At 36.9% G+C, this 14,658-nt stretch overlaps 1 protein-coding gene across 1 annotated transcript in view; it reads left to right on the top strand.

The window, feature by feature from the left end:
• Positions 1–503: 503 nt before the first annotated feature.
• Positions 504–14,658, top strand: part of ERCC6L2 (ERCC excision repair 6 like 2) — a 210,056-nt gene continuing 195,901 nt past the window's right edge. The window contains exon 1 of the mRNA XM_036904380.2: positions 504–573. Within this exon, the coding sequence (XP_036760275.2) occupies positions 534–573 (40 nt within the window). The 5' untranslated portion in view covers positions 504–533. The remainder of the gene's footprint in view (positions 574–14,658) is intronic.

Here is a 14,658-nt window from a genome sequence, read left to right as displayed (position 1 = left end):
TTCTTAGAAACCACAGGATATCATGACAGATATTCAGAACACATATTTAAAGTGAAGGAAAAAACAAAGGGAAGAAAGATAAACCAGGTGGTTGAATAAAAGCGTGATAAATTTTTTTAAAAGAGTAATGGAGTATTAATCGTAGAGTGACTAGTAAGGATGATTAAAATTATTTAACATCAATTATTTCATTTTAAGTCTTTCATGCTAATTTAGGTCACGGCATATGACAAAGTCGATGCATAAACCTTATTTTAAATTATATAATCATCATTACATTTTGTCAAAAGCCCCTGAATAAGTAACTTAACTCCTGATCACATTGCTTACTATTGTAGCAATAAATGTCAATGCCAGATACTAAGGGAGCAATTTTTGTGCCCATTGCACAACACTGACAGGCAGTGCTTCAACTCAACGTGGCCCTTTTCTGTTTAACCGGCAGGCTGCTCTAAGTTTGTTCCTCCATCCTGGGCTGTGAAGACAGCGGCATCCTCTGGCAAACACTTGGCGCTTATGCACTAACGACAGAGATGCCGAGACATACTCTCACTGAGAGCCATACTTACTCAGGTAAATCTAATTAATGAATTCACATACTATGTTAGCTGAACAGTGAAATTTTTCCTCATTCTGCTTACAAAGATTGTTCAATTTTATACTAAGAATTTCAGGTGACTCTGAAATGTATTTGGAGGTTGGATGTCTTGGATAACGAGAAAATTAAAAATGTGCTGACCTCTATGAGCTTAAAGTTATGAGCTTAAAGTTGTGTAGTGTGCTAAGCAATTAGCATCCTTATTTATCCTGAGAGCACACGTAATAGTTAGAAACACAGATAAATGGTATTGTAAGGCCAACTGCATATGTCTTAAGGATGACTACCATCATTTTCTTGGCATTTTATTTAGTAATAGACTAATGGTATTCTTTGTAAAGAGTTCTGGTTCATTCTTGAGCTTAGCTCTGAATCTTTAATAGAGAATTCCTTTAAATCCTTTAAAGAAAAATGCTAAAAGGACCTGTCTTCTATTATAGATGCTTAAATAAATAAGTTTTGCTTTTTCTAACTATTTATTATGAACATTTTCAAACATATAGAAAATTTGGAAGAAAGACACAACACTCATATCACTCATATATCTACCATCTAGATTCAATAATTGTTAATATCGTGCCATATAGGCTAGTGAGGATGTGTGTGTGCATGTACGTTTGCTGAATCCGTTTCAAAGTAAGTTGCAGACTTTGATGCCCTTCTTAAATATTTCAGTGCATCTCCTAAAAACAGGGCATTCTGCTATATCATCACATCATTAACACACCCAAGAATATCAACCATGCAGAACTCTGTATTATCTAATACTCAGACAAAATATAATTTGTTTCATTTGTTCCCCAAATATATTTTATATAACATATTGTATGGCTGGGGTTTTGGCGTCTCTTTAAAATTAAAAATGTTTTTCCCAGCAGTTTCCACCCCTCAGCACACACACATTTTCTTTTCTTCTGCATTGAACTTTCACAATGTCAAGGTTAGTTGTTTTGTTTACATTCCAAATCTATTTCTTCATAATGTTATTTAAGTTGTTCATCTTTCCTGTGTATTTCTTGTGAGCTGTAAGTTGAGTCCCTTAGACTGATCTTAAGCTTTTGATCTGCATTACAGCCACTAATGTTGGCTTTTTTACAGTTGCATGTATGTAAGACTTGACCTTATCCAGTAATCTTTCTGATTTCATAAAATATAAGTGCCACTGAGACCTCTTTCCTGTTTTATGATTTCTCAGTAGAATGTGTACCACACATTTACCAATTGAATCATGCCGTTCATATTCAAGCTCTTTGCTTTCTTTTAAGTCATCCAAACATTTTCATATACAATGTTGTATACTACACTAAAAATCATTCTTTTCCTATCAGGGTGCCCTCTTTTTTTTCCTTACTATTATCTATGTTCAATGTATTTTAGAAAGTTAAATTATCTTATTCGTGAGGATAAGTCATTTCTCCATTTATTTAGACCTTTAATTCGATATAATTGGATTTTACAACTTTCTCCATAGAGCTTGCATATTATTTAAAAAGTTTGTTACTAAGCACTTCATAGTTCTACTGCTCATACAAGTGGCCTATTTCTACTGTGTTTTTTAGATGGTCATTGCTGGTACAGACAAATGTTATTGATTCTAAAAAACTGATCTTGTACCCAGCATCTTTGCTGAATTTCCTGATGTTTTCTTCCTGACTTGTTACGATATCCATATATAATGTTGCTCTTGGTCTTTTATAATATTTTGCCCTAGTTTCTCTTAAAAGAGAAATAAATGGATATTAAGACTGGTACTCTCACCCTTTCTACTGTAGTTTGTATGTCCTTAGTATATTTTTTTCAAAGCTTTTAATTTTCACCTTTCTGTGTCATTTTGCTTTAAATGTCTCTTATTTTTACATTATTTTCTTTTGTAATCCAGTATGAGTACCATTTACATTTACAGTAATTACTATTATATCAGGATTTATTTCTGCATTTCATATTTCCCTTTACTATGCTGCTTCTTTTTTTTCCTATTCTTTCCTTTCCCAAATACATAAATATTTCTTCTTCTGGTTTGAGATTTATATTTTAATTTTATTCTTCTAATGATTTATCCCAAGCTTCTTAAGTCTTATTGTTACATTTTTTATTTTTCTATTTCCCAAGTTTATCAATCCCTGTATCGTCCCTCAAACAATAAAATAATTTAGTGTTCATCTCTTTTCAGTTCCTCCCTGAAATGTTTTGATTCATATCATCTACAATTTCAGGTTTGGATTGTTTTGTGTTTTTCTCTATTTTTAAATCCCCTTTTGTTCTTTTTGTCCTTACATTTTTTGACAATAATAAATTTTTTAAAAGCTTACTTGCCCATTCTTTCTTCCCATATTTCTATAATATCACACTAAATTTGTTTCTCTTCTTCTTGGGATTCTTCTTCCAAGATTTTATCCTTTTTTTTTTTTTTTAGAAGGCATCTCTCATATTTATTGATCAAATGGTTGTTAACAACAATAAAATTCTGTATACGGTACTCAATGCACAATCATTAATCAACCCCAAGCCTAGTTCTCAACAGTCTCCAATCTTCTGAAGCATAACGAACAAGTTCTTACATGGTGAACAAATTCTTACATAGTGAATAAGTTCTTACATGGTGAACAGTACAAGGGCAGTCATATCACAGAAACTTTCGGTTTTGATCACGCATTATGAACTATAAACAATCCGGTCAAATATGAATATTCGTTTGATTTTTATACTTGATTTATATGTGAATCCCACACTTCTCCCTTATTATTATTGTTATTATTATTATTTTTAATAAAATGCTGAAGTGGTAGGTAGATGAAAGATAAAGGTAGAAAACATAGTTTAGTGCTGTAAGAGGGCAAATGTAGATGATCAGGTGTGTGCCTATAGACTAAGTATTAATCCAAGCTAGACAAGGGCAATAAAACATCCACGGATGCAGAAGATTCCATCAAAACAGGGGGGGTGAGGTTCTAAGCCTCACCTCTGTTGATCCCCAATTTCTCACCTGATGGCCCCCCTGCGACTGTGCCTGTCTTAGGTTGTTCCTCCCTTGAGGAATCTTACCTGTCTCTGGCTAACCAGTCATCTTCCGGGGCCATACAGGGAAATGTAAAGTTGGTAAGTGAGAGAGAAGCCATATTGTTTGAAAAGGTTAGCTTTTTACTTCTTTGCATATTTATGCCCTGTGGCTTTTATGCCCAGCACTTGTCTTGAGGTATCTTTACCACTTGGAAGAATTACGATACTCGGTAATTTCGTTATGAGGCATAAATTCTACTTAAGGGTTGTAATTAGGAAGGAAGAAGAAAAGCTATAGAAGTAGCAGATGGAAGAAAACATGGGAAGATTGATTATTTCTTTGACATATCTTCTTGTAGAGTAACATAAGCATGTATAGGTTTTAAACTACTAATTAAATTGCGCACACACATTAACATAATAGGAATACAGCTACATAACCAAAGCAGACCTACAATTACCAGCCATCTCCAGTGAAACCAAGAAAACCAGTTAGGCATCCTAGGCATTTGTGAAAACTTATCAATGACATGATGGATATTGTCTAACTGAATTTGATTAGTTTGAGAAAAATCAGACAAATTAAAACAACACATTCCTGGGAACTGTTCACATCCCATATGTTCTTTTAACAGTAGATAGCCTGTAGTTGCAAGATTTTGGAGCGCTGCAACTTGCACTTCTCCTAATTCTTGGTTGAGTTCCAACAGTACAGATCCAGTCAAATTTGTTGTTTTACTGTATGCACAGGTCAGCTTAGGTATCTCCTTCTTCATTCCAATGGCAAGTCCAGGAACTGGTGGGATGAATGCAGCTACAACTGCAACAGTGCCAGGATCTTTGTTGAAGTTTTTTTTTTTTGTTTTGTTTTGTTTTGAGAGGGCATCTCTCATATTTATTGATCAAATGGTTGTTAACAAGAACAGAATTCTGTATAGAGGAGTCAATGCTCAATGTACAATCATTAATCCACCCCAAGCCTAATTCTCGTCAGTCTCCAATCTTCTGAAGCATAATGAACAAGTTCTTACATGGTGAACAAATTCTTACATAGTGAATAAGTTCTTACATGGTGAACAGTACAAGGGCAGTCATCACAGAAACTTTCGGTTTTGATCACGCATTATGAACTATAGACAATCAGGTCAAATATGAATATTCGTTTGATTTTTATACTTGATTTATATGTGGATCCCATATTTCTCCCTTATTATTATTGTTATTATTATTATTTTTAATAAAATGCTGAAGTGGTAGGTAGATGAAAGATAAAGGTAGAAAACATAGTTTAGTGCTGTAAGAGGGCAAATGTAGATGATCAGGTGTGTGCCTATAGACTAAGTATTAATCCAAGGTAGACAAGGGCAATAAAACATCCACAGATGCAGAAGATTCCATCAAAACAGAGGGGGTGAGGTTCTAAGCCTCACCTCTGTTGATCCCCAATTTCTCACCTGATGGCCCCCCTGCGACTGTGCCTGTCTTAGGTTGTTCCTCCCTTGAGGAATCTTACCTGTCTCTGGCTAACCAGTCATCTTCCGGGGCCATACAGGGAAATGTAAAGTTGTAAGTGAGAGAGAAGCCTTATTGTTTGAAAAGGTTAGCTTTTTACTTCTTTGCATATTTATGCCCTGTGGCTTCTATGCCCAGCACTTGTCTTGAGGTATCTTTACCACTTGGAGGAATTATGATACTTGGTAAATTCGATATGAGGCACGAATTCTATTTAAGGGTTGTAATTAGAAAGGAAGAAGAAAAGCTATACAGGTAGCAGATGGAAGAAAACATGGGAAGATTATTTCTTTGACATATCTTCTTGTAGAGTAACTTAAGCATGTATAGGTTTTAAACTACTAATTAAATTGCGCACACACATTAACATAATAGGAGTACAGTTACATAACCAAAGCAGACCTATAATTACCAGCCATCTCCAGTGAAGCCAAGAAAACCAGTTAGGCACCCTAGGCATTTGTGAAAATTTGTCTATGATATGATGGATATTGTCCAACTGTACTTGAACAGTCTGAGAGAAATCAGACAAATTAAAACAGCCCATTCCTGGGAACTGTTCACATTCCATACGTTCTTTTAACAGTAGATAGTCTGTAGTTGTAAGATTTTGGAGCACTACAACTTGCACTTCTCCTAATTCTTGGTTGAGTTCCAACAGTGTAGATCCAGTCAAATTTGTTGTTTTACTGTATGCACAGGCCAGCTTAGATATCTCCTTCTTCATTCCAATGGCAAGTCCATGAACCAGTGGGATGAATGCTGCTACAACTGCATGATCACCTGGATCTTTGTTGAGGTTTTTTGATGATCATCTTCTGGTATGACTCTTCCAGAGAGTGCTGATGTTGGAATATCTTCTTCATATCGTATCTTAGTTCATTTTCCGGGTAGCCAAATTAGGCTTTGATCCTCTGTATAAACACAAGCAAACCCTTTGCCCACACTTTGATATGCCCTTTATATCATTGTGAAGAACTTACTGGAGATCACCACACAGGAACTGCTTTTTTTTTTTTTTTAAGAGAAAGGAATATTATCAGAAAAATGTACTTCCATAGCTGATCATCTGACACCCTTTAAATGATCAAAATTAAGGATATTTAAAGCATGCTTTAATCATTGATTTACAGTTAGTTTTATCCTATCAGGGAGTAATCCCCCTTTTCTTTCCTTTTTTTTTTTGTCATTAATCTACAATTACATGAAGAATATTATGTTTACTAGGCTCTCCCCTATACCAGGTCCCCCCCACAAACCCCTTTACAGTCACTGTCCATCAGCATAGCAAAATGTTGTAGAATCACTACTTGTCTTCTCTGTGTTATACAGCCCTCCCCTTTCTCCCACCCCCCGCCATTATGCATGCTAATCATAATACCCCTTTCTTCTCCCCCCCCCTTATCCCTCCCTACCCACCCATCCTCCCCAGTCCCTTTCCCTTTGGTACCTGTTAGTCCATTCTTGGGTTCTGTGATTCTGCTGCTGTTTTGTTCCTTCAGTTTTTCCTTTGTTCTTGTACTCCACAGATGAGTGAAATCATTTGGTATTTCTCTTTCTCCGCTTGGCTTATTTCACTGAGCATAATACCCTCTAGCTCCATCCATGTTGTTGCAAATGGTAGTATTTGTTTTCTTCTTATGGCTGAGAAATATTCCATTGTGTATATGTACCACATCTTCTTTATCCATTCATCTACTGATGGACACTTAGGTTGCTTCCAATTCTTGGTTATTGTAAATAGTGCTGCGATAAACATAGGGGTGCATCTGTCTTTTTCAAACTTGAGTGCTGCGTTCTTAGGGCAAATTCCTAGGAGTGGAATTCCTGGGTCAAATGGTAAGTCTATTTTGAGCATTTTGAGGAACCTCCATACTGCTTTCCACAATGGTTGAACTAATTTAGATTCCCACCAGCAGTGTAGGAGGGTTCCCCTTTCTCCACAACCTCGCCAACATTTGTTGTTGTTTGTCTTTTGGATGGCAGCCATCCTTACTGGTGTGAGGTGATACCTCATTGTGGTTTTAATTTGCATTTCTCTGATAATTAGCAATGTGGAGCATCTTTTCATATGTCTGTTGGCCATCTGTATTTCTTTTTTGGAGAATTGTCTGTTCAGTTCCTCTGCCCATTTTTTAATTGGATTATTTGTTTTTTGTTTGTTGAGGTGTGTGAGCTCTTTATATATTTTGGATGTCAAGCCTTTATCGGATCTGTCATTTACAAATATATTCTCCCATACTGTAGGGTACCTTTTTGTTCTATTGATGGTGTCTTTTGCTGTACAGAAGCTTTTCAGCTTAATATAGTCCCACTTGTTCATTTTTGCTGTTGTTTTCCTTGCCCGGGGAGATATATTCAAGAAGAGGTCACTCATGTTTATGTCTAAGAGGTTTTTGCCTATGTTTTTTTCCACGAGTTTAATGGTTTCATGGCTTACATTCAGGTCTCTGATCCATTTTGAATTTACTTTTGTGTATGGGGTTAGACAATGGTCCAGTTTCATTCTCCTACAGGTAGCTGTCCAGTTTTGCCAGCACCATCTGTTGAAGAGACTGTCATTTCACCATTGTATGTCCATGGCTCCTTTATCAAATATTAATTGACCATATATGTTTGGGTTAATGTCTGGAGTCTCTAATCTGTTCTACTGGTCTGTGGCTCTGTTCTTGTGCCAGTACCAAATTGTCTTGATTACTATGGCTCTGTAGTAGAGCTTGAAGTTGGGGAGTGAGATCCCCCCTACTTTACTCTTCTTTCTCAGGATTGCTTTGGCTATTTGGGGTCTTTGGTGTTTGCATATGAATTTTTGAATTATTTGTTCCTGTTCGTTGAAGAATGTTGCTGGTAATTTGATAGGGATTGCATCAAATCTGTATATTGCTTTGGGCCGGATGGCCATTTTGATGATATTAATTCTTCCTAGCCACAAGCATGGGATGAGTTTCCATTTGTTAGTGTCCCCTTTAATTTCTCGTAAGAGTGACTTGTAGTTTTCAGGGTATAGGTCTTTCACTTCTTTGGTTAGGTTTATTCCCAGGTATTTTATTCTTTTTGATGCAATTGTGAATGGAATTGTTTTCCTGGTTTCTCTTTCTATTGGTTCATTATTAGTATATAGGAAAGCCACAGATTTCTGTGTGTTAATTTTTCATCTTGGAACTTTGCTGTATTCCGATATCAGTTCTAGTAGTTTTGGAGTGGAGTCTTTGGGGTTTTGTATGTACAATATCATGTCATCTGGAAATAGTGACAGTTTAACTTCTTCTTTACCAATCTGGATTCCTTGTATTTCTTTGTCTTGTCTGATTGCCGTGGCTAGGACCTCCAGTACTATGTTAAATAACAGTGGGGAGAGTGGGCATCCCTGTCTTGTTCCCGATCTCAGAGGAAAAGCTTTCAGCTTCTCGCTGTTCAGTATAATGTTGGCTGTGGGTTTATCATATATGGCCTTTATTATGTTGAGGTACTTGCCCTCTATACCCATTTTGCTGAGAGTTTTTATCATGAATGGATGTTGAATTTTGTTGAATGCTTTTTCAGCATCTATGGAGATGATCATGTGGTTTTTGTCTTTCTTTTTGTTGATGTGGTGGATGATGTTGATAGATTTTTGAATGTTGTACCATACTTGCATCCCTGGGATGAATCCCACTTGGTCATGGTGTATGATTCTTTTGATATATTTTTGAATTCGGTTTCTTATATTTTATTGAGTATTTTTGCATCTACATTCGTCATGGATATTGGTCTGTAATTTTCTTTTTTGGTGGGGTCTTTGCCTGTTTTTGGTATTAGGGTGATGTTGGATTCATAGAATGAGTTTGGGAGTATTCCCTCCTCTTCTATTTTTTGGAAAACTTTAAGGAGAATGGGTATTATGTCTTCTCTGTGTGTCTGGTAAAATTCCGAGGTAAATCCGTCTGGCCGGGGTTTTTATTCTTGGGTAGTTTTTGATTACCATTTCAATTTCTTTGCTTGTAATTGTTTTGTTTAACTTTTGTGTTTCTTCCTTGGTCAGTCTTGGAAGGTTGTATTTTTGTAGGAAGTTGTCCATTTCTTCTAGGTTTTCCAGCTTGTTGGCATAGTAGTCTTTAGTTTTTTAGAAGTCTTTAGTAGTCATAGGTTTTCATAGTAGTCTTTAATAATTCTTTGTATTTCTGTGAAGTCTGTCATGATTTTTCCCTTCTCATTTCTGATTCTGTTGATTTGTGTTGATTCTCTTTTTCTCTTAATAAGTTTGGCTATAGACATCTATTTTGCTTATTTTCTCAAAGAACCAGCTCTTGGTTTCATTTATTTTTGCTATTGTTTTATTCTTCTCAATTTTGTTTATTTCTTCTCTGATCTTTATTATGTCCCTCCTTCTGCTGACTTTAGGCCTCATTTGTTCTTTTTTTCCAGTTTCGATAATTGTGATGTTAAACTATTCATTTGGGATTTTTCTTGCTTCTTCAAGTGTGACTGGATCGCTATATACTTTCCTCTTAAGACTGCTTTCGCTGCGTCCCACAGAAGTTGGGGCTTTGTGTTGTTGTTGTCATTTTTTTCCATATATTCCTTGATCTCTATTTTAATTTGTTCGTCGATCCATTGATTATTTAGGAGCATGTTGTTAAACCTCCATGTGTTTTGTGAGCCTTTTTGTTTCCTTTGTAGAATTTATTTCTAGTTTTATACCTTTGTGGTCTGAAAAATTGGTTGGTAGAATTTCAATATTTTGGAATTTTCTGAGGCTCTTTTTGTGAGCTAGTATGTGGTCAATTCTGGAGAATGTTTTATGTGCACTTGAGAAGAATGTATATCCTGTTGCTTTTGGATGTAGAGTTCTATAGATGTCTATTAGGTCCATCTGTTCTACTGTGTTCTTCAGTGCCTCCATGCCCTTACTTATTTTCTGCCCGGTGGATCTATCCTTTGGGGTGAGTGGTGTGTTGAAGTCTCTTAAAATGAATGTATTGCAGTCTATTTCCCCCTTTAGTTCTGTTAGTATTTGTTTCACATATGTTGGTGCTCCTGTGTTGGATGCATATATATTTAGAATGGTTATATCCTCTTGTTGGACTGAGCCCTTTATCATTACATAGGGTCCTTCTTTATCTCTTGTTACTTTCTTTGTTTTGAAGTCTATTTTGTCTGATATTAGTACTGCAACCCCTGCTTTCTTCTAGCTGTTGTTTGCCTGAAGTATGTTTTTCCATCCCTTGACTTTTAGTCTGTGCATGTCTTTGGGTTTGAGGTGAGTTTCTTGTAAGCAGCATATAGATGGGTCTTGCTTTTTTATCCATTCTACTACTCTGTGTCTTTTGATTGGTGCATTAAGTCCATTTACATTTAGGGTGACTTTTGAGAGATATGTACTTATTGCCATTGCAGGCTTTAAATTCGTGGATACCAAAGGTTCAAGGTTAGCCTCTTTAGTATCTTACTGCCTAACTTAGCTCGCTTATTGAGCTGTTATATACACTGTCTGGAGATTCTTTTCTTCTCTCCCTTCTTATTCCTCCTCCTCCATTCTTCATATGTTGTGTGTTTTGTTCTGTGCTCTTTTTAGGAGTGTTCCCATCTAGAGCAGTCCCTGTAAGATGCCCTGTAGAGGTGGTTTGTGGGAGGCAAATTCCCTCAGCTTTTGCTTGTCTGGGAATTGTTTAATCTCTCCATCATATTTAAATGATAATCGTGCTGGATACAGTATCCTTGGTTCAAGGCCCTTCTGTTTCGTTGCATTAAATATATCATGCCATTCTCTTCTGGCCTGTAAGGTTTCTGTCAAGAAGTCTGATGATAGCCTGATGGGTTTCCCTTTATAGGTGACCTTTTTCTCTCTAGCTGCCTTTAAAACTCTTTCCTTGTCCGTGTCTTTGACATTTTAATTATTATGTGTCTTGGTGTTGTCTTCCTTGGATCCTTTCTGTTGGGAGTTCTGTGTATTTCTGTGGTCTGTTCGATTATTTCCTCCCCCAGTTTGGGGAAGTTTTCAGCAATTATTTCTTCAAAGACACTTTCTATCCCTTTTTCTCTCTCTTCTTCTTCTGGTACCCCTATAACATGGATATTGTTCCTTTTGGATTGGTCACACAGTTCTCTTAATATTGTTTCATTCCTGTAGATCCTTTTATCTCTCTCTATGTCAGCTTCTATGCGTTCCTGTTCTCTGGTTTCTATTCCATCAATGGCCTCTTGCATCTTATCCATTCTGCTTATAAATCCTTCCAGAGTTTGTTTCACTTCTGTAATCTCCTTCCTGGCATCTGTGATCTCCCTCCGGACTTCATCCCATTGCTCTTGCATATTTCTCTGCATCTCCGTCAGCATGTTTATGATTATTATTTTGAATTCTTTTTCAGGAAGACTGGTTAGGTCTGTCTCCTTCTCTGGTGTTGTCTCTGTGATCTTGGTTTGCCTGGAATTTTGCCTTTTCATGGTGATAGAAATAGTTTGCAAAGCTGGAACGAGTGATGGCTGGAAGAACTTCCCTTCTTATTGGTCTGTGGCCTTCCTCTCCTGGGAGAACAGTGACCTCTAGTGGCTTGTGCTGGGCAGCTGAATGCAGACATGGCTTCTGCTTCCTGCCTGGCTGCTATGGAGTTTATCTCCGCTGTTGCTGTGGGCGTGGCCTGGCTCGGGCTGCTATTTTGATATGGTGGAGCCATGTTGGAGGGGGAGCGGCCGGGAGGCTATGTATCTCCTTGAGCGGCCTCCGTGCTCCCTGTTGCCCAGGGGGTTAGAGTGCCCAGAGATCCCCAGATTCCCTACCTCTGGATAAGTGTCCCACCCTGTCTCTTTAAGACTTCCAAAAAGCACTCGCCAAAACAAAACAACAACAACAAAATTAAATAAATAATTTTAAGAAAAAAACCTGCTCACTTTTCTTTGTCCTCAGGCGCCGGCCTCAGGGACCCACTCACCGGTCTTGCCGCCCTGTTTCCCTAGTATCCAGGACCCCATGCACGCACTGTGTCTGCACTCTGGTCCGGATGGCTGGGGCTGGGTGTTCAGCAGTCTTGGGCTCCCTCTCCCTCCCCGCTCCGACTCCTCTCCTCCCGCTGGGAGCTGGGGGGAGGGGCGCTCGGCTCCCGCGGGGCCGGGGCTTGTATCTTACCCCCTTCGCGAGGTGCTGGGTTCTCGCAGGTGTGGATGTGGTCTGGATGTTGTCCTGTGGCCTCTGGTCTCTATTCTAGGAAGAGTTGTCTTTGTTATATTTTCATAAATATATGTGGTTTTAGGAGGAGATTTCCGCTGCTCTACTCACGCCGCCATCTTGGCTCCGCCCTAATTTCGAGTCCAAGATTTTATACTTTTAAAAATTGTGATAAAATGCACAAAGCATAAAATTTACCATCTTAACATTTTTAAGTGTACAAGTTCAGTGATATTAAGTACATTTACATTCTTGTCCAGCCATCACCATTCTCTTTCTCAGGAACATTTTTTATCTTCCTAAAGTGAGAGTCTGTGCCAATTAATCAGTAAATTTAATGTGCCCATTCCCTCTTCCTTCCAGCCTCTGGCTGCCATCATTCTACTTTGTCTCTATGGATTCAGCTACACTTGGTACGTCAAAGAAGTGGGATCATGTAGTGTTTGTCCTTTTGTGTCTGACTTATTTCACCACCCAATGTCTTCAAAGTTCATCCATGTTGCTGCCTGCATCAGACTTTCCTTTTTAGGGGTGAATAATATTCTATTGTGTGTATCGACCACATTTTGTTTATCCATTCATGCACTGATGGACACTGGAGTTGCTTCCACCTCTGGTTATTGTGAATAATGTTGCTATCAACATGAGTATACAAATACCTGTTGAGTCCCTGCTTTCAATTATTTGAGTGTAAAAACAGAAGTAGAACTTCTGGATCTATAATAATTCTAGAATCTAGAATTCTAGAATCATATGATAATACTGTGTTTAAGTTTCTGAGCTGACATGCCATTTTGCCATTTTACACTCCACACCATTTGATAACTACATTCTCACCACCAATGCACAAGAGTTCCAATTTCTCCCCATCCTCACTAATACCTGATGTTTTCCGTTTTATTTTTTTATAATAGCCATTCTAATGGGCACAAAATGAGGTATCTCACTATGGTTTTGACTTGTGTTTACCAAAGACTAATGACTTTGAGCATCTTTCCCTGTGCTTTTTAGCTAGTTGCATTTCTTCTTTGGAGAAAAGTCTATTCAAGTCTTTTGCACATTTTTGAATTGGGCTGTTTTTAGATTGTTCATTGCTAGTGTATGGAAATGCAACTGACTTTCTGCATATTGACTTTGTATCCTGCTACTTTTCTGAATTCATTTTTTATTTCTAACATTTTTTTTGTGTGTGGAATCTTTAGGATTTTCTCCATATAAGATCATGTCATCTACAGAGATAAATTAACTTATTATTTTCCAGTTTGGATGCCTTTTCTTGCCTAACTTCTCTGGCTAAAACTTCCAGTACTATTTTGGATAGAAACAGTGAAAGCAGGTATCTGGTCATAGAAGAAAAATATTCAGTCTTTAATCATTGGTATGATATTAGCTGTGATTTTTCCACAAATGGGTTTTATTATGTTGAAGTAGTTACTTTCTATCCCTAGTTTGTTCAATGTTCTTACCAGGAAAGGGTGTTGAATTTTATCAAGTGCCTTTTCTGTATCAGTTAAGTTAAATACATGTCTGGTTTTTTTCCCTCACTCTGTTAGTATGTTGTATTACATCGACTGATTTTTATATGTGAACCATCCTTGCATTCCAGGAATAAATCCCACTTAATCATGGTGTATTATCCTTTTAATGTGCTGTTGAATCAGCTTGCAGGTTTTGTTGAGGACTTTTACATTAATATTCATAAAGAATATCAGTAGTAGTTTTCTTTGGCTGGATTTGGTATCAAGGTAATGCTGGCCTCATGAAATAAAAATGCTCCTTCTTCAATTTTTGGAAGAGTTTGAAAAGGGTTGGTATTAGTTCTTTAAATATATGTTAGAATTCTTGAGTGAAGCCTGGATTTCTGTTTGCTGACATTTTTTTGATTATGGATTTAATATCCTTACTAGTTATAGGTCTATTCAGATTTTCTACTTCTTCATGATTCAGGCTTGGTAAGTTGTGTGTTTCTATGAATTTGTCCACTTCATCTAGGTTATTCAATTTGTTGGTGTACAATTGTTTATAGTACTGTCTTATAGTTTTAATTTCTATAAAATCAGTTGTAATGCTCACATTTTCATTTCTGATTTTAATTATTTCAGTGATCCTTTTCTTAGTCAATATAGCTAAAGATATGTCAATTTTGTTTATCTTTTTGAAGAAATCTTTGTTTCATTTTCTAATTGTTTCTAAGCTCTATTTATAGCTGCTTTTATCTTTGTTATTTCCTTCCTTTTTCTAGCTTTGGGGTTAGTTTGTTCTTTTTCTAACTCCGTAAGTTGTAAAGTTAGCTTGTTGATTCGAGACCTTTCTTCTTTAACATAAATGCTTACAGCTATAAACTTCACATTTGGCACTATTTTTGCTGCATCCCATGATTTAACCATGTTGTGTTTTCACTTTCATTCTT

The sequence above is a fragment of the Manis pentadactyla genome, chromosome 3 (assembly GCF_030020395.1).
Source record: "Manis pentadactyla isolate mManPen7 chromosome 3, mManPen7.hap1, whole genome shotgun sequence".
Taxonomy (NCBI): domain Eukaryota; kingdom Metazoa; phylum Chordata; class Mammalia; order Pholidota; family Manidae; genus Manis; species Manis pentadactyla.
This window is presented reverse-complemented; position numbering and strand designations above follow the sequence as displayed.